Below are 24,335 nucleotides of genomic sequence, written 5' to 3' on the forward strand. Positions count from 1 at the left end.
CCTGCAATGTGTGACCAGAACTGCACTATTCAAATGCGGCCTAACCAGTCCTATAAAGCTGCATCATGACGTCCTGACTCATATTCTCAGTGCTCCGACTGATAAGAGTATACTCCAAGCATACCATATGCCTTTTTTTACTACTAAATATTGCTGTGATATTCTGTGTCTCCATTACAATTGCCTCCTTAGCCTTGGGATCATTACATGGTGCGCAGCTGGTCACATTTTCTGCTTCTAGAAAGTCACCCAGGCTCAGAGTGAACAAGGGAAGACTCCATCTACTTTTGCTTTAGCTCAGAGAAGCCAGCAGAGCAATCACAAGCTTGCTACTGTTGGAGTTTTCTGTCAATGCAGGCATTGGTAGACAGTATTCATCATGTAGGACCACTGCTAATGACCTCCAGAGGGCAACCTCCTGCAGTATACATGGCTGTACCTCCTCCAACCTCATCTACTGTATCCGTTGTTCAAGATGTTGACTCTTATACATCGGTGAGACCAAACGCAGATTGGGCGATTGTTTCGTGGAACACCTTCGCCCAGCCTGCGTGAACCAACCTGATCTCCCAGTTGCTGGACACTTTAATTCTCCTTCCCATTCCTACACAGATCGTAGACACAAAATGCTGGAGTAACTCAGTGGGACAGGCAGCATCTCTGGAGAGAAGGAATGGGTGACGTTTCGGGTCGAGACCCTTCTTCAGACCCAAAACGTCACCCATTTCTTCTCTCCAGAGATGCTGCCTGTCCCGCTGAGTTACTCCAGCATTTTGTGTCGACCATCGATTTAAAACAGCATCTGCAGTTCTTTCCTACACAGTCCTTTCTATCCTCGGTCTCCTCCATTGTCAGAGTGAGGCTAAATGCAAATTGGAGGAACAGCATCTCATATTTAGCTTGGGCAGCCTAGTGGAATGAATACTGATTTCTCTCACTTCAGTAAGCCCTGGCATTCCCTCTCTCACTAACCCTCCCCCACCCAAGTCGCACTAGCTTCTCATTTTCACCCTACAAGCCTGTTTCCTTATTCATCGTTACTTTTTTGCATATCATTCATTCATTGTTCTTTATTTCTCCACATCGCCATCTATATCTCTCGTTTCTCATCCCCAACCAGTCTGAAGAAGGGTCTCGACCCGAAACGTCACTCATTCCTTCTCTCCAGAGATGCTGCCTGCCCCGCTGAGTTATTCCAGCTTTTTGTTTCTTTACATGGCTGGAGTTATGAAGGATCTACAAGGTCTTCTTGTATATAGGGCATCCTTCTCTGAACACTTGGCAACTTCTTTTGTGCTGCATGGAATTGTATCTCTGGGCTAATGAGAGAAGGCAACACCGAAAAATAATTTCTAAGCCATTATCTCCAGTTTATACACGAAACTGCACAAAGTCAGGTCAGGCTGCATCTCTGCAGGATTTCTCCAGAGATGCTGCCTGACCTGCTGAGTTGCTCTCGCACTTTGTGTCATTTTGTGTATTAACCAGTTTATGTGGTTCTTTGTTTCAATACTTCCAGTTTAAAGACTTCATAAGATTACATGGATGCAAATTTTTACCAAGTGCGTTGTGAACATTGCACACTATTCATAGACACATTACATCTAATCTAATTGGATGGAATCTGTCCACAGTTGAATTCTTCCAGTTTTAGTCTTTATTGGTAATGAACAATACTAAAAATGTGCTATTTAATTTCAGATTTGTTTCCAACAACCCGCTTTCCATCCTTGGTTGGCAGCTTCTTCTCTCCTCTTCCGTCTACCCCTTCGGCCACTCCCCTAGGTGGCGGTAGTTCACCATCACAGGTATGATCTTTGGTCCCAGAAGAAGCTTAATATGAAAATCCTTTTTCTTTCTCCTGGTCCTCCTTTGTATTCATCTCTAGAATATCAAAACAGCAATCAAAACTGTAGTGATAAAGCAGATTGTATCATCAGTAGTCTAATGAAGCTATACTTTCAATATAATATTTAAAGTTCTTGGGCAAGGGATGGAAAAAGAGATTACATTATGGGTGATAGGTTTTTAACATTTACATTGCATAGGCTGTTCAAAGTGACAGCTCATGCTTGGTTCAGCATCTGTTCTCAATCAAGCAGGTCAATTGTTTTTCACAAGTGGACTTCATCCTTTAACTAAAATCTGTGAATTTTTCCAACCTGTTGTAATTGATTTATTGTGATAAATTATTTTCAAGAGGCTGTCTTGTTGCTCCTTAATTTGAAAAGCCAAAAACATAGCAACATTCACAATACAGATAAAAATAATGATTCTGGATTAATTTGCAAGGAAAATGTGCAGATATAATACAGTGGCCTCCTTGGATGGTTGTTCTCTGGCAATGTTAACAAACAGCTTGCAGCTAAGGCATATTGAGCGAATTGTTTGAGTCCCATCAGTTTCAGGTGACCTGTAGGTACATGTTGCTTCTGGACGGCACCCTCTTATTCATGAACCCGTGACTCATTTTGAAAGGGTCGTTCTCTTAAATTTAGCTTTTGCTTCAAAACAGACAGAATCCAAGCAGTTGTTCTTGGAATTCTGTTAAACTTTTGGGTGTTTGGTTTAAAAGAAGCTCATAAAAATACAATGCTGTGGCTTGAAAAGATATCGGCATAATGCTAAGGGATATGGAAAATTGAATAGTACAGCACAGGAATGGACCCACAACATTTGTGCCGAACATGTTGCCATGTTAAACTGATCTTATCTGCTTGTACATGATCCATATCCCTCTATTTCCTGCACTTCCATGTGCCTATCCAAAAGCCTATTAAATGCCAATATTATAACTGCCTCCACTACCACCTCCACCACTCTCTGTTAAAAAAAATGTGCCCGCAATCACCATTAAATTTTGCCCCTCTCACCTTATAGATATGCCCTGACCAATAACTGAAAAATTGGGAATCATCTGCATATTTAAAGCAATTCTCTGCATATTTCTGATGACTTACACCAGTCATTAACAATCCCTGCATGCTCATTTTTTGGGAAAGATTTTGCTTGTTATTCATTTTTTTCATCAAATTGACAGTAGTCCAATATCTAACATGCCTCTGGATAATTTGATGTTCACAGTTGGTTAAGATAGCCAGATTTGCAGGGAATACTGGACATTTGTACTCTAAAGCACTCCTCCCAATTCCTCCGAATTTGGCGGAAAGTTTCTGCTTTATTTAATTTCCGCCATTCCAATTTCGCCTCACATTTTTCTTCAAAACAGTCGGTAATTGCAATTTGTCCATTCGGCCGCTAGATGTCGCTAGAGGTTCCGTGAGAAATCCCCCACGCCCTGGAAGTCTCCCCGAAAATGTGGCACCTAGGCTGGGCAAGGCAGCCAATCTCGACCTCATCGGGACTTCCATGGCCGATTGGTAGGTTGAATTTGCAACCTGCGGCCGGGGCTCTGGAACTCCAGCCCAGCTGGAGCCAGCACATCTATCCCCATAGCTGACTTTCTTGGCCTGCTGGATAAACCAGCAAAGCTCTGGAACCAAGAGTGCCACAAAATCAGTGGTGGAACTGTAATGAGTAAATATTAAATTTAAGTGCAAGATTATATAACTATATTAATTAATTAAGGGGTTATAATATACAACACAGCAGAAAAGCCAATTACCACCTTTTTGGGCTGATTATCAATTAATGTGCGAATTTACTTCAACAAGTACTTTTGTATGCTTAATCGAGTCGCATATATCAACTCTTTCTTCATAACAGTCATACATTTTATGACCATTGTTCTTTTATTCAATACCAAGAGAATTGGGATGTGTAAGGAAAAAGCAAAATAGAAAAAACAAAACAAAACATTTTTTTCTTTATGTTGCAAAAAGTATCTCTGTTCAATAACCTTTCTATAAATAGCAAAATATACTCATGATAGGCCTGACATTGTACATGTAGTCCAACAATTACAGACTGTTGGAAATAATAGTCGTTTTTCACACGTGAATGTAGTACAACGTGTATGCGCATTTGGCGTGCATACCTTTTTTTGCTGAAAAGTTGCATTACGCGCCATATTATGAATTTTGATGTAAAATTATGAATTTTGGACATCAAAATTATGAATTTGTAAAATCAAATGTTGGGAGGTCTGCTAAAGGATTTACCAAGGATCTATTTGAAGTGAAGCTGGCTGGTGACAACTGACCTTTATTGCCAGCTAGAGAATATCATTGTGTAAGGCAATACCTACCTACAATATCACTTGAAGGACTCCCCTTCAATACAAACGAATAAAGCTTTATATGGATCTCCTTCATTTGATGTAAGGATTCGGATAACTTCACAGTGTGCCCTCACTCAATTAGACAGAGAGAGCTCGACAAACTACCCAGAAAGATGTATTCTGGAAATAGCCCCTATCCCTCAGCATTTTGTGAGATAAGGGGGAAAAGGAAAGTACTGGGTGTACATGAGACATAAATTACCTTTGAATTGAACCATTAGAAACATCGTACCTCTACCATAACTTGCATGGAGCCATCTTGTACCAAAGTTTCTTCCACTCAAGTCATTTCATCAAGTCACATTAGGACAAGCCCAGTTTTTGTTTTACTGCTTTTCAAAAGATTCTCTGATCTTTTGCTTTGTGTACATAAATTCTCTTGGGGACATAGTGCATTCTTGCAATTTAAAACTTCTATTCGTATCTGAGCACGCCCTGCCTCTTCTTGGGAAAATGTTAGGCAGGTATTATGGAGCAGGAAAGAGAGTTTTCAATCAGCAAGGGCATATACTCGTTAGATTCTTATAAATAATAATTTAATACTCTCAGAATTTTAAATGGAGGGGTTAACATGGAAAATCCAAATAATAATATTGAGATGGGCACAAAATGCTGGAGTAACTCAGTTGGTGAGGAGAAATGAGTTTGGAATATACTTAATGGAATTCATGATGAATTGTAACATAATTATATTATTGAATATGTATTTGTTGTATGCATTATAATACCTGGCAACATTATTGAAGATTTCAACCAAACAGATGAAGACCTGAGCCAAGTACAAGAACAGTATGGCAATGATCAAAAGCAATGTAACCTTAAGTCATCAAATTCCATTTTGGCCACTGCTAACTATTTTTTTACTTTTCAGGCAAACTTCTCTAATTAATCTATTGTTCCGCCTTAGCTAACATGCAAGTAATGAATTGTAACTGAGGGGAAGAAGCTGATGTCCTTTTATTTTTAAGCAGAGGAACTGAACCAAGCTGATGTCTCCACTCAAAATACTGGAGATGAATGCAAACACACTGAACATGTCACATTGTTGGATTGTTATTTCTATGCCTCTAGGATCTCTGTTCCTCATTTATTTCTTGAGGTGGGAGATAATTGGATTGCATTGTGAGAATAATTGTGCTCAGCTGAACACAGACTCTGCATTAAAATACTTATAACCTATTCTTTTTTTTTTTTTTTTTTAAGGAAGCCATCCTGTCTGCTAGCAATCTAACTGGTACAATCTCGTCAGTCAATATTGAGGAGGACATAATTCCATCTCCTGCTCCTCCTTCATTGATGAACCGTGTTGATACCAGCAATGACAATAGTACTTCAAAATTCACAGCTTTTGCTGAGAATCAAGAGTTTCAACCTCAGACAGCAATTAACAACGAGGAAACATTTTTACCGCTGTTTTCATCCGATGTGCCGTCATCTCAAACACCCCGAATCCAGCAGCAAAAAACGGCCAAGTCTGAAGTGCCTCCCATCATGTCTCTAAATGCTCAGACATTTGTAGGTGCGGGGAATCAGAAGTTTGCTGTTTCTGCTTCCTCACCATCACCAGCGATCACTCACACTGCCTCATCCACGTTTACGCAAATACCTGCTGCTACTACGTTCACCCAAAATCAGAATCTTCATCTTGCCACAAAACAGCAAGGAGTGCCTTGTAACGTTACTATGCAGCCACCAAAAAATCCAACACCCTTTGCTGTTCCAAAAGCTGGCCCTCCTGCAGGGCTTGGCAGTAGACCTAAACAGCTACAGAAATATGTGCCTGGAAAGTCAGAGCTGGTCCCAATAGCACCCGCTGCCTCACCAAGTGCCTTCCTCACGCAATTGTTGGCATCAGGTAAGGACATGTTGATCTTGGTTTTGATATTTGCTTTATAACTGTACAATTTGTCCTTTATGCAGAAAGGTGTTTATCGTGGCAGTGAATATTTGATTTTATTACATCCTGTGCTCAGTAAAGTATTCTGTTTATTGCATGATAAGTTCTAATTTGTTTTGATTCGATAAAATGCTCCCTACTAAAAATATATTACTAACAGATTTCCTGTTATATAGTGTGGATTTAGTTATTAAACTTTATTTATTACCTTATAAATAAATGTTTATTAGATTTGGCTTATTATTTCTCTTACATTTCTTTGAAATAATTATCCCCAGTGCTTTTTCTCTGCCATTACCGTGACCTGGCACCTCTAATGTGACACACTTGTTTATTAATCATATTTAGCTAATAGATAAGTAAGTGAATGAACTAGAACATTTATTTGCTTACGCTTATTATATTACAAGATAGTGTCCCCAACATTGGGTATATTGATGAAAAAAATGTCGTTGATAAATGCAGCTTAATTTTGAGTTTAGTTGATTGTCACGTGTGCCAAGGCACTGTGAAACTGAAGGTAGTTTGTGTCTACCTTCGATTTAAACCAGCATCTGTAGTTCTTTCCTACAGTGAAACTTTGCAAACTTTGTCTACAAAAAAAGCACTGATTATTCCCATGCTCTGCCCCCAGAGTAATCTTTTTCCTTAATATATACATGTTCAATTCCTTTTTGAAAGTTACCATTATTTTTTGAAAATATAATTTTGTGGCTATACATTTTAGATCATATTGTGTGATAGTCTGAAGAAGGGTTCCAACCTGAAACATCACCCATCCTTTTTCTCTGGAGATGCTGCCTGACCCGCTGAGTTACTCCAGCACTTTGTGCCTATCTAATGCTCTCATGTTCCCTTTGTCCTTTGACCTGTTACTTTAAATCGTATGTTCAGAGTTACCGACCAACACAACTGCCAGTGGAAGCAGTTTCTTTATGTTACCTGGCGAATGTACAAAAGATTGTACATTCTATTCTCCTTCCCTTAGTTCATTAAAACGCAAGAAAATAGGAGCAGAGAAAGGCCACGTGATCCCCTCAAGCCTGCTTCACTGATCAACTCCTCTGCCAGGTCCCTATAGCTCTCAATTCTTCAATGTTGTGCATATTTATGTCCACCAAAACATATATGTAATGATCTGCCCTCCACCACTCTCAAGGGAAGACAATTCTAGAGATTTACTATCTACTGAAGGAACAAATTTCTACCCATCTCATTTTTAACTCTTGTACCCTTGTTTGACTTCCCCACTAGTGAAGTCACTCCAGCTTCTCAAGTCTCTTCATTTAACTGACATCCCTTATCTTTGCTGTCATTCTGACAAAACTCCTCCATTTTTTTTATAAGCTCCTGAGATTGTTTTAGTGTGGCACTAAGATTTGGACACAGTTCCGGACTGAAGTATACCCAGTGATTCATCAGTTTTAACATGATTAATTGCTTGAATAATTCAACCTTTGAATGTAAATCTATTGAATCAATAATAATCCACGTTTAGGTTTGGTTCTCCAAGTATCAAAATGTTGCAACGTTGCATGGTTTAATAATTTGAAAGCCAATTCCAATTAATTGCCACCTGTGCTGCAACATATTAATAATTAAGCAAATATATGGGATTTTTTCTATAGATTATGTTTGAGATTTTTGGGTGACTGCTAGATAATTATTGCCATAGAGTTGTGGAGCTATACAGCATGGAAAACAGCCCTTCAGCCCATCACGTCCCTGCTGACCTAATTGCCTAACCAAGTCCCAAGAACCTGGTTCCATGTCTGTACATGGCCATATCCCTTCAAACCTTTCTGATTCATTTACCTGTCCAAGTGACTTTTAAATCATGAGAACCTTTTGGCCCATATTAATTTATTCATCTACTCTGATCCTGAAATCAATTTAACTGCAGATTCTACTTCAGTTGTAAATTATTCCAGCTTTTAATTGCAGCATTGTACTGGGGAATTCATTTTATGTAAAATGAAAATTAAATCTGAAATTATCAAGTTTGAGCCTGTTTATTCTACATCTTGCCATTAATTTAAATTTATTTTCTTTTTAGTTCAACTCTTCCACGCTGTAGTTTCATGAGCAATTCTTGGATACCTCGTTTGAACTGAAAAGCTGTTTCTCTGGTCTTATCTGCATTATGTCCATTGGTTTTGGGCATCAATAATGCTGACTTCAACAATTGACCATTACAACTGTTATTCTACCCACTATATTACTTTATCCAATGCATATTGCATTTTCAGGGCTGTCTTCTGATTTCATTGATCATTTACCAGTTTGTTGTCCTCTTCAGATCTGACAACATTGTAATGCTTTTTCAGTCCAAGTCATCGTACAAGTTAGAACTAACCTAATACTGACTCCAATTATTGTCATGCACCACTTCTCTCCCTTCAGCCCCCTTCATTCCTCCTCTAAGGATGAAGCACAAAGGGCATTTATAGCAGTACAAGTGAGTTGGCATCTAACGATTATTTGCAGGTAATTCAGGCACAAAACAGTTTCTAATTTATAATCAATAATTTAAAAATATTACCTCCATCTACATTTGTACAGGAATATGCTTTGGAAAGATATCACATTGCCGTTCATTGTCAGATCAACGCAAGAAAAATAACTTTGTTTGGTCTGGGGTAGGGAATCAACCAACCAGTCGGCCGGAAGGACACTATCTTAACCAATTTTAGTGTTTTTTTACACATTTTGCATACTGTGGCAACTGATTGGGCATTACTTTCTTCCAGTAAGATGTGTATATTGGAGGCAAGAGAGGGTATAACTGACCAATTGATCTCTGTGTACATTTAGTTTGTGATTTTCTCTTGAGCACAACACTGTAAAAACTAACTTTTTCATGAGGAAATCTGCTCAGACACTATTGTTTTCAAGATTGGTCATTTCTTTAATTGGCTTTATTCTTTCTGTTTGTGTAGCATTACTGGGGCTTGGAAATAAAGGCGGGAAGTAGGGTTGGATGGAGATATCTTTAAATAATTTAAAAACAAACTATTGATTTCCATCAGATAGACTAAATCTGAACTAAAATGGATATGGTGTTGAAGAATCGACCCGTAATAAGACGCAATGACTCGAATCATTAAGCATCAGCAGTTGGTTTATTTTACTTGCCACAAGGGGAGATGCGTCTCAGCCAAAGGCTATGATCACATCCCCAAAGTTTGTTGGCACAACTAGATATTTAAACACAAAGAAGACGACTCATGTGATGCTCTAAAGTTAAGTAGATCAATGTGTTAATCATATGTAGGAAAGAAAACTGCAGATGCTGATTTAGAGCGAAGATAGACACAAAATGCTGGAGTAACTGAGCGGGTCAGGCAGCATCTCTGGAGAGAAGGCCGAGACCCTTCTTCAGACTGATGTGTTAATCATCATGTCTGCACGTACTACACAAAGAAGATGCCTCATGATGTAGATCAATGTGTTAGTCACTTTATTTAGTTTGCATCAATCGCCCAGATTGCACAATATTGCCTGCAAACCTGGTTTTGTGTCAAGTATTCCATTAGGCTTTGCGATACTAAAGGTTTCACTTCTACAATGAGGGTGGGTGAGCAAGACTGTACGTCTTATCCTAGCCCTCGAAGTATGTCTTGTATTTCACTGTGCTAATTTTAAATCTACCTCTGCGATAAACTATGTCCTAATTTATCATGCAATCTTAAGACTTTTGATTTGGAAAAGTTTTCATCGATAAGAGGAATATATCGGGTGGATGCACAGAGTCTCTTGCCCAGAGTAGCTGAATCGAGGACCAGAGGACATAGGTTTATAGGTTTACAGTGAAGGGGGAAAAGAATTAATAGGAATCTGTGAGGTAACTTTTTCCACACAAATGGTGGGGGGTGTGTAGACCAAGCTGCTAGAGGAAGTAGTTGAGGCAGGGGCTATCCCAACATTTAAGAAACAGTGAGATGGTTACATGGATAGGACAGGTTTGGAGGGATATGGACCAAACACGGGCAGGTGGGACTAGTGTAGCTGGGGCAAGTTGGGCCGAATGGCCTGTTTCTACACTATATCACTCTCTGACTCTATAACTTTCCATATCTTCCTAATTTGGTATTATCTGAAAAGGACAGAATTGAATTTAGAATTCATCAACTCAAATGATGAGACGATACACAAAACTAATTTAGTATTCCATCTTGTCCTTTAACCATTCACTGCCCTCAAATCTGCAGTACAGTGGCTGCACTGCTTATTATCAAAAGCGTGCACTATAGCCAGTTGCCAACGCTGCTTTAATAGCACCTCCCAAAACAGTTACCTTTATTGGTTTGAAGGACAAGGGCAGCAGCCACTGGTGTTTTCCATCATATGTACCTGCCCTGAATACCCCATCTGATTGTAAGTGTCATGCGTGTCACCCATTGCAACCTAAGTGTATTAGTGATTTTTGACTGCCTTACTTTATTTAAATTATTTTGATTCTAGCAAACACAACATGCTTAGCAATAATATTCAGTGTTTGAGCTGCAGTACATATGTGGGGTTGAATACCTAGTCATGCAGCACAGAAGCAGGCCCTTCAGCCCTACTCATCCATGCCAAGACGCCAAATCTAAGCTAGTACCATTTGCCCATATTTAGTCGATATCTCCCTACATTTTTCCTATCCATGCACTTGTCCAAGTGTTGCTTAATTATTGTTAATAGTACCTGCCTCAACTGTCTCCTCTGAGAGCGCATTCCACATATCCACCATCTTCTAAGTGAAAAAGTTGCCCTTCGGGTTCCAATTAAATCTTCTTGAGCAGTTACTTTAGTATTTTTTGTTATTTATTTTTGATAAATATCTCAGACCTGTTGCAATATTTTAGCACTTAACTGAGGAGCAACGGCATAAAAATATTGGTTTAAAACAGTATTGGTTTATCTTGCCCATAAAGGCTTAATGATTAAGAGAGGAACTTACTTATAGGCTGGCTAGAATTCTCAAATCTTTTTTTCTCTCTATGGAAATAACATATGCATAAATTTGGCTTAATATACTCTTTTTTGGTCTTTTGCAGGCTCCAGTGCTGTTCTTGTAACCTCAACACATTTAAAAGCTGAAGGAGTACTGACTTGTAGAGTTACGCAACCCAGTGTTGTTATCACACCGGCTGCCATTGCTACGGTAAGGTGACCATGATTTCTTGCTTCTTCTCGGATGGGTGGCGATGTAAGGGTTACGCATGACCTATATTAATTCTATAAAGCATAGATATAGAACTACTTTACTCAAAACAAATGCACCAATGTAAATAATGGGCTGAATTCCATGTTGCTGGACTGTAGTGAGAGTTTCAGTCTTATCAACCAGTTCTGTCCTACAGTAAATTGTCCTCTAGTGCATCTTAGATGATCAGTCCAACTCTGCAATGTGTTTGTTCAAGGTTTTTTGTGATTTTCATCTGTGATGCAATAGATGAATAATTTTTACTCCAGCATTTTACTCCAAAAATTACTCCAGCATTTTGTGAAATTAATAATTTTTTTCATCTTTTTGTTTAATCTCTTGTTTCTTTGCCATTTATTTTGAACCTGAGTGGTGTGGTTGGTTAGTTTTAACATTGTAAACAAGTTGTTGTTTTTGTTCGACCAAAGAAAGAGTGTGTATAGCAATAGTGGACAATGTATTTGTTACTTGCCGCTTTTTATCCTATTCATCATTTGGAGCACTTTCATTTAATCCCCACAACTTCTCTGCTCTCAGAGGAATCTGCTCCAGTCTCGCCAAGGTCCTGTATAATTCTTGCTCCTGTTCTCCAATATACAAATTAACATACAATTTGCTGCCTTAACTGCATGCTTGCTTTTAGTGCAAGGACCCCTGTCCTTTGTACATCAACATGCTCAAATCTGTCACCATTTAAATAATACTCTACCATTCTGATATTTTTCTACCAAAGTGGGGAACTTCACATTTATTCATGTCATTCATTCTGTGTCTGCAACATATTTGCCCCGTTTCTTGAAGCCTCTCTGTGTTCTGTGCAATCTGATCCATTTTTGTGATAATAAAAACATGACATTCCTTTTTCACATCCATATTATTAATATGTAACATGAATAGCTGAAAAACACACATTTCTGGGGCATTTCACAAGTCATCTGTCAATCCAAAAAGAAAGACCTATTTGTTCCTACCCTTTTTCCTACATGTCAACCAATTTTCAAATTATGTCAGATCCCAAATCCCATATGCTTTAGTTTTGCCCTCTGGCCTCTTATGTGAGACTTTACAAAGGCTTTTTGAAAATTCAACTATACCGCATCTATTGATGCTACCAATCACATCCTCAAAAAAAACCTCCTGAATGTTTGTCAAGCACTGTTTCTTTTCATAAATCCACATTGACTGTGTAATCGGGTTGATATTTTCTAAGTGGCCTGTTGTCACATCCTTCATAATAGCCTCATCCATTTTTCCTACAACTGATGTTAGGCTGAGGGGTCTGTAGTTCACTGTTTTCTCTCTGCTTCCTTTTTAAATGGGATGGGGGGGGTGGGGGTGGTGGTGTTACATTTGACACTTCCCTAATTGCAGAAATTGTTTTATAATCGCAAGATGACAACCGATGCATCCATTGTTCCGTTTTTAGGCAGTCTGGGTTGCAGGCTGAGACGACTTCATCCTCATTAATTTCTCCAGCACTTTTATTGTTTAAACTCATACTGCTTTCCTCTAACTTCTCCTCTTGATTCCCTAACAAAGGTGGAAAATCTTCTGTGTCCTCTTCAGTGATAACCCTTACTAGGAAAATATTTTAAAATCTATATCGAAAATTACCAATGTTATATTTTTTGTTAAGTTATCTTGGGGTATTCAACTATATATATATTTTTAAATCCATTCTGCTCCAATCTATACTGGAGAAAATGAATGTTTCTCAGTTTTCTTAAATATGGTCACTTTGAAAAGAATCTTGCTCACAGTTTTACCACATTAGCTGTTTTGACCACAAAGGTAAACTCACGGTAGCTATGTATGCATGTCAATCAAATGCTATTGTGTAATGCTTGGTTTCATATCTTTGAAGTTGGAAGATTTAGAATAAGTATTGGGTAGATTTCCCAAAACTCTCTGTGGAGGCTGTAACTGTTATGTGTTCCCTGAAATCCAAGGCTAAAATACCCTAAAACTGACCCCCTGGTAATGTTCAGTGGGTGGGGGAATTTGTAACTTTCAGTTTCTAATGAAACCAAAAATAGACATGAAATTCTTTTTAAAAAGCAGGTGCAGGAAATCTGAAATAAAAGCAGAAAATAGTGGAAATACTCATCTGGTTAGATAATATCTAAGGAACGAGAAATAGATTAGCGTTTAAGGTCCATGAACTCAATGTTTCAGGTCAATAATCTGCTTTTTTTTCTTAATATAATAATCCAATCTGCCCATGTCTCTCTGAACAAATAATCTCATAGTTTCTGATTCATTTTAAACGAATTAAGACAGAAGAGAAACAACTATCTTGCTTGGTTTATGAGTTGCCAGCTTGTACACCACACTTCTAAGATAGATATGAATTATTACCAGAATAATAATGTTTCCAAATGTATCTTTTTTTTAATACACCGTTCTTAATATCAGTCCCCTGCCCTATTTTCCATTTCTCCCTGTATGCCATCTTCCATGTAATTTCCTTGTTTATTTGTATTAATGGAATTTTCTTGTTCAAGCAATAACAGTCCTTTCAAACACATAGAAAAATTACAGATGCAGAAGACCTGAGAAACACATGCTGGATACATTTGGGTATGTCAGCATCAAGATGAACAAATGTGTTGAAGTTTCAAGTATAAACCCTTTGTCAACATTTTTCTGATGAGGGGCTTGCATTTGACACACACACATGGTCATCTTGTCTTTCTGCAGATGTCGACTGACATGAAGACCTTTTACTGATCAGTTTTCCTCTCGTTTTTATTCTGCATCAAGTGAAGGTACCAGCATTCTTTGATTTGAAAACAGGCTCTCGTCAAATGGCAACGGTGTGAATTTGTACAATAATGCAATAACACTCCATTAATCCAGCGCATGTAGGACTTGGTGCTGAACAAGCAGATTTTCTGGACTATTGGATGTTATTCTGTTTATACTCCAACACATTCACTATATTTGGATTTTACACAGTAGACAATAATACATTTTCCAGTGAACCCAGTAAATTTAACTGGAGTGCACAAATCATAGCCATGTCAAATGTCACGGAATTGTGGGTTCTAGAACTAGAAAGTTTTATAGGAGCACAGTGAACAGAAGCAGGTAAGTTTAAAGAGAGTTCCAGTAAGTAGCAGCACGGAAACCAGGGGGATGGCTTGTGCGAGCACAGGAATCAGCACTTAGTGTACCAGATGCTGAATGTTCGGATTTCCAAATAGCTGGATAACAGATTACTGGAGTTTTGCTGTATCTGTTAGAGGTATCAAAGTGTAGCTTTAACAGAAGGCTATTTATCATTGAATCCAGACACTTTAATAAATAGGTAATGTTGTACAATTGATTATATTAATATACGGTGAATATTTAAAAACAACTTTAAAGAGTACAATAAAATTTTGTTGAAACAAGGAACTGCAGATGCTGCTTTACCAAGGAAAGACATCATATCTGGAGAACAAGGATAGGCGATGTTTCGGGTCAGGACCCTTCTTCAGTCTGCACAAGGGTCCCGGCTTAAAACATCACCTATCCTTGTTCTCCAGGGATGATGCCTGACCCAATAGTATTTTGTTAATTGTTTCAGTGGCTACTGGTTTTATGGTTTACAGATCAGAAATCTGCTTGTGGAACACTTTGCTTTAACTTGGTTTATTTTCACTTTGCAAATTTTTTTTTCCGGGATATTATTGAGTTTTGGATATATTCAGCACCTTTTAATGCCTTGTCTTGTTCCAGGCCTCGGGTGTACCAGATTTCCACGGCAGTATTTTAGTTGGCCCTGCGCAACAACCAGGCGTGATGAGCACTTCACGGCAGACTTCGCAGCCTGTGAAATCAGCCATGTCACATTTGTTTGCTTCAAGTGTAGTCCCGAGTACAATACGATTACAGCCCAAAACTGAGCAGACCACGCCTCCAACCGCAAACAGGCAGGCACCTTCACCCACACCTACAAGTAAGCAGCTATCTGACTTTGATCTTGAATGTGTCAATTTCGGCAATTATATAATTTAAAGGGCAAGTCGGCATTCAACTGGACTAAGAAATATTTCATTGTTTGTTAATGCATTGAACATCAAAATTGAACATCAAATACTCTTGGTGCTCTTCTTTGTACAATTTTAAGATTGATGAAGATTATTTGGTGTCCTCTTGAGTCCAATAGATTGATTGGTTTTCCCCCAGTATACACTCCTATATCCATATATATTTTGTTTATTAAACCATGATAATTCTGTGCTCCCTTAAGATGCATGGACTCTGTCAATTATCCAGTGTGATACTAAAAATGCCAACCACGAGGTCTACAAGGTTAACCCGTAGCAACGTGCAGCCAACAGCAATCAGGTGGTTTCAGTCACCTGTGACATGAGGAGAGTAATCCTTGATTGATTGATTAAAAAAAATACAGCCCCTTTAAAAAAAACAGATTCTTCAACCCACTGAGACCATGCTGACCATCGATCACCTGTTCATACTAGTTCAATGTCATTCCAATTTTGCATCTGCACACTAGGGGCAGTTTACAGCGGCCAATTAATCTGCAAACCAGTATGCCTTTGGGATGTGGAAACAAAACCGGAGCAGCCAGAAGAAACCCACGCGGTCACAGGGAGAACGTGCAAACTCCACACAGACAGTACCCAAGGCCAAGCTCTAACTTGGATCTCTGGAGTGGTGAAGCAGCAGCTCTACCAGATGCGCTGCTGTGCCGCCTCTGAGGGTGTCAGGATTGTTGTTCCAGATTATAATGTGGGCATATTTGCGGTGTAATTGTGAATTTTAATGGAAGGGAATTGTCAAATTCATTTTTTCTACTTTCCCCTACCTATGATGGGCAGTCCACTAATATGTTGAATTAATGCCGCAGAGAGACTTGCATAAAGAGTTCTACTTCCAGAGACATCAACTGAGCCTGCCTCTAGTTTAACAGTAGGCTGGTATAGGTTGGTAATAATTTGTTTTATTTTTAGTATGAATACTGAGATTTCCAAAGGGCTAAACTTGCTCAATTTTTAGTAGTATTGGCATTGCTTGTATGCATATGTGGTTTTTAAATGATAATTGTGCCTGTTGTCACATGTGAATGGGTAATTAATTATTCCACAGCACCATTCAGAAACAAGTAGGTTATTTCTCAAAGATAGTCACAGAATGCTGGAGTAACTCAGCAGGACTGGCAGCATCTCTGGAGAGAAGGAATGGGTGTCGTTTCGGGTCAAGACCCTTCTTCAGAACCAAGTGTTTTCTCAAAGTCGAATTCAATATTTACCCCTCGACCACTGTCAAGTTATTGTTGTTTTTTAGTAGGGACGCAGCATGGAAATTATTTACTATTTTATATGTTGTGGCCACATTTCAAAATAAAACTAGGCTTTTTGAGAGTTCAGCAATTTGAAAGAAGCTGCAGACATAAAACCACCGTGCTTTCAGTTATGGTGTAACATCAATTCCCTTTCAACTGCTTGCATTTCATTGGAGAAACAAGGAACTGTGGATGCTGCTTTACAAAAGTGGAGTACAGAGCTGAAGTAACTCAGTGGGTCAGGCAGCATCTCTGGAGAATATGGATAGGTGATGAATATGGGTCCCACAAAACAGCACCAATCTGGGCTCGATGCAGAGTAACCTATTCTGCGACATTTAAAAATATTTAAATTTGGTCAATAAACTCTTTAAATTTAAGATTTGGAAACACATGAAATGTGTTCCCCATTCCCCCTCCTCCTTCTTTCCCCATCACCTCCCCTCCCCCTCTCTCCCCATTCTTTGGTACACCTTTGGTAATTGTTCTTTCTTATCACTCTTTGTGCTTTTGACAGTACTGTGAAGAGATGGTTGCATATTGCGTGATTTTTATATGTTTACTGCTTTGTGGGCAAAATAAGCTTCTGAACATCAGTAATCCATACGTTACCTAGGGACAACCTCTACAGTTATGATACATTATTCTGTTGCCACGGTATTTTGGGATGCCATTCACATTTAGTTTTAACTTTTTATCAGATCGGGAGCGTCAGAATTCAGGTCAAGGCTCACCAGCATCATCGGAGAGGATTCCCAGCCCACAGTCTCCCATAAACAGTTCTCCAAAGTCTAAACCAGAGCAGCCAGTTGTGGTACTTAAGGTAAAAATTAAATAGATTTTCCAAATATTCTTGTCATCATTTTAAAGTATTTTTTGAGGCATAAGTCTTCCTCCTTCAGCATTGTTCTGCGTTTTATGTTTTACGTATAACTTACCTAATTTGGAGGCATTGGCTGTGCAGCTCGAGATTCTGCTGTGTTAATGGTTTACTCGGTGCGATGGGAAAATGTTACTTTATCCATGTCTGAGTTCAGGCAGTCGCAGCTTCCTCTGTTTTTGCAACTGCAGTTATGTTTCGGAAAATATTAGTTCAGTAAGTAAACTGCAGACTTTAATTAAAATTTAACAATGATTTAATGAAGTTGAAAATGATTGATAGGATTATCTTTCTCATTGGTGCACGGTTAAGAACATACAGGTATTTTTCTGATCTTAACTTGTACTTCTTTCTCCTTACATATGCAGACGAGACGTTGACAATAGACAATAGGTGCAGGAGGAGGCCATTCGGCCCTTAGAGCCAGCACCACCATTCAATGTGATCATGGCTGATCATTCTCAATCAGTACCCCGTTCCTGCCTTCTCCCCATACCCCCTGACTCCGCTATCCTTAATAGCTCTATCCAGCTCTCTCTTGAATGCAAGAGTTGAGAGTTAGTGACCACAGAATCAAATGAATGCTATTGGCTTCTACTTTTCCTTGCTCTGCTTTTTGCCTTAATTGTAGACTCCAATGGGTGAAATGTAAATCATGAAATAACATTCTAAAATAAAGGTATTTGTACATGAGATACCGAAGGCAGTAATCCTCCGTGCTGCTACATGCCACTGACCTTAAATATGTAACTCTATTTGGAAGGAAACTGAAATTTTTTAATGCCAGAATAGGTCATGATTTTATGTTGCATTGAAGGAGTCGATCTGTTGTGGACATAATGCCGAAGATGGAGGCTCTTCTTTGTCATTGTCAGACGTGCCAGGATTGATGGAATTTGCAGCTATCATAGCTGGCTCTCTGGACTGACGGCGAGGTTTTGATTAACCTAATGGTACCTTTTCGCGTAGCATCACTAATGTGCTTTGGTTAATATGTTTCTGATAAGTATTTAACTCTGGCCAATCAGTTATTAAATGTGTTACTTTGGTGTACATTCCTGCTTTCTTCAGGAAGAACCTCTTCATTAATCTCTCAACTAATTACGTAATATTTCTTACCTCTGCCTTGAAATCCTGATCTACTTGGTATTCTACTGGTGATATTTGTTTAATTGGTTCGATGTTAGGGTAGAGAGGTGGAGGGTTGTTTTGTGAAATTTAGCGGAGTGCCAAAAAGTAAATAACAATTAATACAAATATTTGAGAGAGACGGTGGCACAGCGGTAGAGTTGCTGCCTTACAGCACCAGAGAACCAGTTTGATCCTGACTACGGGTGCTGCCTGTGCGGAGTTTGTACGTTCTCCCCGTGACCTGCGTGGGTTTTCTCTGGGAGCTCCAGTTTCCTCCCACACTCCAAAGAAGTACAGGTTTGTAAGCTAATCGTCTTGGTAAAATTGTAAATTGTCCCTAGTGTGTGTAGGGTAGTGTTAGTGTGGAGGATCACTGGTCGCGTGGAGTCGGTGAGCCGTAGGGCCTGTTTCCACACTGTATCTCTAAACTAAACTTAAATATCTGGAGTAAAATGAACCACTGAAAAAATAGATGGGTAATGACTAAGGTCCCCTTATTTTTAAATTTGTGTTGTTTCGTGATGATCAATCTTATCTATGTCTGTCATAGTTTTATAAACTTCTATAAAGTCAATCCTTTGCCTGGAGCCTTCGAGTGAGCATAATCTCAGTGTTATAACTACAGCCCTCCATTCCGGGAAACATCTATGCAAACCATTTTACTCTCTCCTTGTGTTTCCATATCCTTCCTGTAGTGTGGTGACCAAAACTCTACTTAATATATTTAGGTTTGGGAGGTGCTGTAAAGAAACCTTGTCAAGTTGTAGGTACATAGAACAGTACTGCACAGGAACAGGCCCTTTGGCCCACAATGTCCATGCTGAACATGATGCCAAGTTCAACTCGCTTCTGCCTGCACGTGTTCCATGTCCCTCCGTTCCCTGCATTTCTATGTGCCTACCCAAAAGCCTCTTAAAAGCAACTAACCCCAGGCAGTGTGTTCCAGGCACCCACCACTCTGTGTGAAAAGAATTGGTCCGCATATCTCCTTTAAACTTTGCCCCTCTTACCTGATAGCTACACTCTCCAGTATTTGACATTTCCACCCTGTGAAAAATGTTCTGACTGTCTATCCTATCTATGTCTCCCATAATTTTATATACTTTTATCAGGTCTTCCCTCAGCTTCCAACACTCCAGGGAAAATAAACCAAGTTTGTCCAATCTCTCCTTATGACTACTACCTTCTAACCCAGGCAGCATTCTGGTAAACCTCTACTCTACTCTCTACAAAGCCTGTACATGGGGTGACACGAACTGCGCACCATATTCCAAATGCAGCCTAACCAAAGTTCTTTGAAAATTATCCCATTTTTATTCACCTTTTATTCTTACTATTATTTTGATCTAGTGAACGTTATTTATTATAATATAGTTGCAGTAAAACATTATTAATCTATTTTACAACAGAGTCGAAGAATGACCCATATTTCAGCAGAACAGAAAAGACGATTTAACATCAAAATGGGTTTTGATACTCTTCATAGCCTGGTGACCACTTTAAAATGTCAGTCTAACATAAAACCGGTAAGTTGGTTGACTAATTTCTTATCTTTCTTTATGCGTCTGTCAGGAGCTAGACACAAACAAGGTGCCAGAAAAAATCGTGGAAAAGCTGTGAGAGATGAGAAAAATTGACATTCAAGTCACTGATCTATTTTGGTTCAGGGTTGAGAAGCAATAGATTGAAAGGCAGTTTGTGTATGTTAAAAGTTTTAGTGGCTGATTACATCTGGATGTATTTTGCTGGCACAGAAGCAGCAACATTTTGCCAGCTGATCCTCTTTGTAGTGATGCTGGAGGATGGTGATTATGATGTTGTTGGAACCTTAAAACGTGGAAATCTGTGCACATGGAACAGTCATAGAGTCCACATACAGAATCACAGACACAGAACACTGCTCTCTGCCTACACTAAGAATTCCATTTCGCATGCAAGGAATCCAAATGTGTGTTTGGAATTGGGGAACCCAAACCTAGCAATGCTTTGCTCTTTCTGTTCTGGTCTGATCTATTAACAAATCTTTGCTGTTTTTTGTTAACGTCTGATAATAAAAGTGCTAGTTCTTTCAGTTTCCTAAAATAATACGGCTCAGAAAACTGTTTTGATGTCTTTATGTCTTGTGTAAATCTGGAAAGATCTTTTCTAAGTCATGTAACTGGATAATATTCAAGAACTACACGATTGAGGTAGAATCTTTGGCGAATAATCGAAATGATAGATATTATACAGAGCTTTTTTTGTGATGGTACGGTATACTGACACCTCTTTAAAAAGTTTTAAAACTAGATTTTTCCATTTTAAGTATTTTTGATATTACGCAAAGATCACTACATTTTTTTAAAAAGTAAAATTTACTAATTAAACTATGGGTATAACAGTTTAAGTAGGTTATAGGATGGCAATCTGCCATGGACACTAAACAGCAAAGAATGCATACCGGTACCATTTTGTCTACAAGAAAATCACTGATGTTGTGGATCCCAGGTTTTGTTTTTAAGATTTCAATGAATAAGTTCAAGCATAAAATTCATCACATCGTGCATAATGTGAATTTGATCATTTCTTTGTGCGTACATGATGCTCCTACACAAGAAGAACATAGAATGCACATTTGTAACATTAAACACAACCAATGGTTGTGCTGCAAAATTGAATTACAGCAATACATTTACCACGATGTGGATTAAACTTGCATTATTTAAAGGGATCGTCAGTCATTTACAGGTGAGAGCTGAGTTTAATATCACTTTCATTTGATGCTTTGGATGGAGTCTCCAGCATGGCCAGAATTAGTGGGAGAGCTGAAGGGGAAGAATTATTTATCAGAAGGAGCCAAGAGGTTTCTACCCACCAATCAACCCACCTTGTCAACTTCCCCACACCCCTCCACCCCAAACATTACCATCTTAAGAATCTTCCAGGACCATGTTCCCGTATCCAACTAACAATTCATCCAAAAGCTGTTTTCCAAGGCAGTAATGACTGAGATGGGTCAACTTTTCCAGTCAAGTGTTCCTGTATACACCTGTGGGAGTGGCAATCATTATCAGCAAAATCTGTTTAGTTCCTGGCACTCCAAGAAGTGGCACCTGATATTTCCAGTGTACAGCACGTCACTCAGTGCAGGGAGTAATGCAGGCTACCTGCTCCGGGAGGAATTTATTTTCTCCTCCTGACTGAACAAGCATCTGGATTTGCTCAAATATGGTCTTTTCGTGCGTTGGTGTACAGTTCTTTATGAATTTTTAGATTTTTTTTTTTAGAAAACAGGCCCTTCGGCCCACCAAATCCGTGCCGCCCAGCGATCCCCCCACATTAACACTATCCTACACACACTAGGGACAATTTTTACATTTACCCAGTCAATTAACCTACATACCTGTACGTCTTTGGAGTGTGGGAGGAAACCGAAGATCTCGGAGAAAACCCACGCAGGTCACGGGGAGAACGTACAAACTCCGTACAGACGGCGCCCATAGTCAGGATCGAACCCGAATGAATCTGAATCTCTTTATGCATCACATTATGTACACATGGCACATAATCATTCACATCCAAGTAACAGGAAATTATTCGCAGTGTATCAGTTCTCTGTATCTACTACATTTTAGCTGTCTCGGTAAATGGACTAAAGTCTATTTTGAACAAATGCTCACCTCTTTATCCTTCATTATTGTTGCTCGCTGGAGTGCACAATTACAATCATGGCTAATGGGTTACAAGGACCTTAATGCAGAATGCCATCAGGGTCCTTGAGACTGTTACAGTCCAAATCACCTGGAGTGCCCTCCTGTTCTCCTGTGTAGCTGTGTTTGCTTACATCAAGAGGGCAGGAAGTGGGAAAACAAGTTTGCTGGTGTCAATTGGTACAAAGTCAGATCTCCAAGCTGATCAGTTGTGCTCAGCACATGTTCTATGCAAGATTCCTGCACCCACGGTTCCTTATGTATCTGCTTTACAGATGTATGGTTTGTTTGAGGATCCCACTCCATTGTCTCTGGCATAAGCAAAATGCCGACAACATGTACTTGGATATTTTTTGGCAAGTTATTATCATGCATTATATTCCTGGAGAAAAAAACGTGGAAGTTTCACCATTTCCCTGCCAATGCCATGAGCTACACTATTAGCCATTCTATCATCTTGCAACTCCCCCCCCCCTCCCCTCACACACAACTTTCCAAAATGTCTTGGGAGTCAGCATTGATTAGAAGGTGGAATTCAAACCACATGGCATTCTAGCTGCACAATATATTGTGGCTTTTTTAAAGTTATCTTTTATAGGAAGCACAAGAAACTACAGATGCTAGAATCTTGAGCAAAACACAATGCGCTGGAGGAACTCAGCAGGCCAGGCCGCATCTGTGGAGAGAATGGCACGGACATGATATTTCTGTGCCGTGACATTGAAAGTCTTATTTTTTGACAGCATGTTCAACTGAAAAAAAGAGAAGAATACAAAAAGTAAAGAGAATCTGACTGGGGGGCGGATTAAAACTCAGGAAGTTCCTAGTATTGAAATTAATTTAGCTTGTATTTTCAATGGCAGTTTTGTGTCCTTTCTTGTAGATTAGCAATGCAGTTACTCTGCAGAAGACCGTGGAATACATAGCAAAGCTGCAGCAGGAGAGGTCACAGCTGCAGGACGAAGCAAAGCGTCTCAGGGAAGAAATTGAAGAGCTTAATGTTTCAATCAGGTAGGTTAGCATATTTATTTGACTGAGACACAAGGGACTGCAGATGCTGGAATCTTGTGCAAAACACAAAGTGCTGGAGGAACTCCAGGTCAGGCAGCATCTGGGGAGGGAATGGACAGGCAGCGTTTTGGATCGGGGCCCTTCTTCAGAATCATTTATTTGTTTGTGTTTATTTGATAGTTTGCTCGTTTATAAAGTCGTTTGTCGTTCAGGTTTAATTCTAAATCGTCATTTTGAAGATTACTTTCTCGATCACTACTTCATGAAAAATTATTATAATATATCAAATTGCAGTATACACATTTCGCCAACTACTTTATTTCAAACATCAGATTAAAATGGAGATTAGATGGATTACAGTATTCTTACCATTGCAAAAAATTAGAAATGTTATTCTTCATATTTTAATATATTTTGAGTGTGTCTATCTAGCCCTGCTCTCATTAGTCATGACTGCTGTCTATTTCATGTCATCCTGGGTAGCAAAGATATTCAGTGGATTCTTTACTTCCGACTCTTTGTGTAAAGACTCTTTCCTGTCTATCACAAGGACAAGATGTGATACCATCGAGTCGATCGTTCTCTGGCTTCCTCTAGCCCACAGGGACAAACATCCATTCTACTTTCATTCCTAGTCCTGAACTTGCATCTTCATTTGCTCTGCTATTTCAGACATGCATAATTCTGACCATTTTTGCACTAAGCTGTTCATCACCAACTTCTTTTACTGCCCCATGTTGGCTGATATTGTGAACAGCCATCTCATTGAGTACTGCTTCTCTCTCCTTGAAATCAACTGTTGTTAGCTCTTCTCAAAAACAATCCACATCCTGGAGGAAATCGGGTAAATGCAGAGTCTTTTGCCCAGAGTAGGTAAATTGAGAACCAGAGGACATGGGTTTAAGTTGATGGGGGAAAGATTTAATCGGGACCTGAGGGGCAACTTTTTAACATAACAGGTGGTGGGTGTATGTAACGAGCTGTCGGAGGAGGTAATTGAGGT

The 24,335-nt window shown here is 39.2% G+C and overlaps 1 protein-coding gene across 2 annotated transcripts in view; it reads left to right on the forward strand.

Annotated features, from left to right (window-relative positions):
- Window positions 1-24,335, forward strand: part of mlxip (MLX interacting protein) — a 72,847-nt gene that overhangs the window by 38,684 nt on the left and 9,828 nt on the right. The window contains exons 8-14 of one of the 2 annotated variants that reach the window (XM_078421669.1): window positions 1,702-1,808; window positions 5,444-6,095; window positions 11,180-11,286; window positions 15,052-15,271; window positions 17,323-17,444; window positions 20,042-20,158; window positions 23,205-23,332. In XM_078421669.1, coding sequence (XP_078277795.1) covers window positions 1,702-1,808; window positions 5,444-6,095; window positions 11,180-11,286; window positions 15,052-15,271; window positions 17,323-17,444; window positions 20,042-20,158; window positions 23,205-23,332 — 1,453 coding nt within the window. The other variant, XM_078421670.1, reaches the window with a different exon arrangement.

Source organism: Rhinoraja longicauda, chromosome 25, assembly GCF_053455715.1.
Source record: "Rhinoraja longicauda isolate Sanriku21f chromosome 25, sRhiLon1.1, whole genome shotgun sequence".
Classification (NCBI taxonomy): domain Eukaryota; kingdom Metazoa; phylum Chordata; class Chondrichthyes; order Rajiformes; family Arhynchobatidae; genus Rhinoraja; species Rhinoraja longicauda.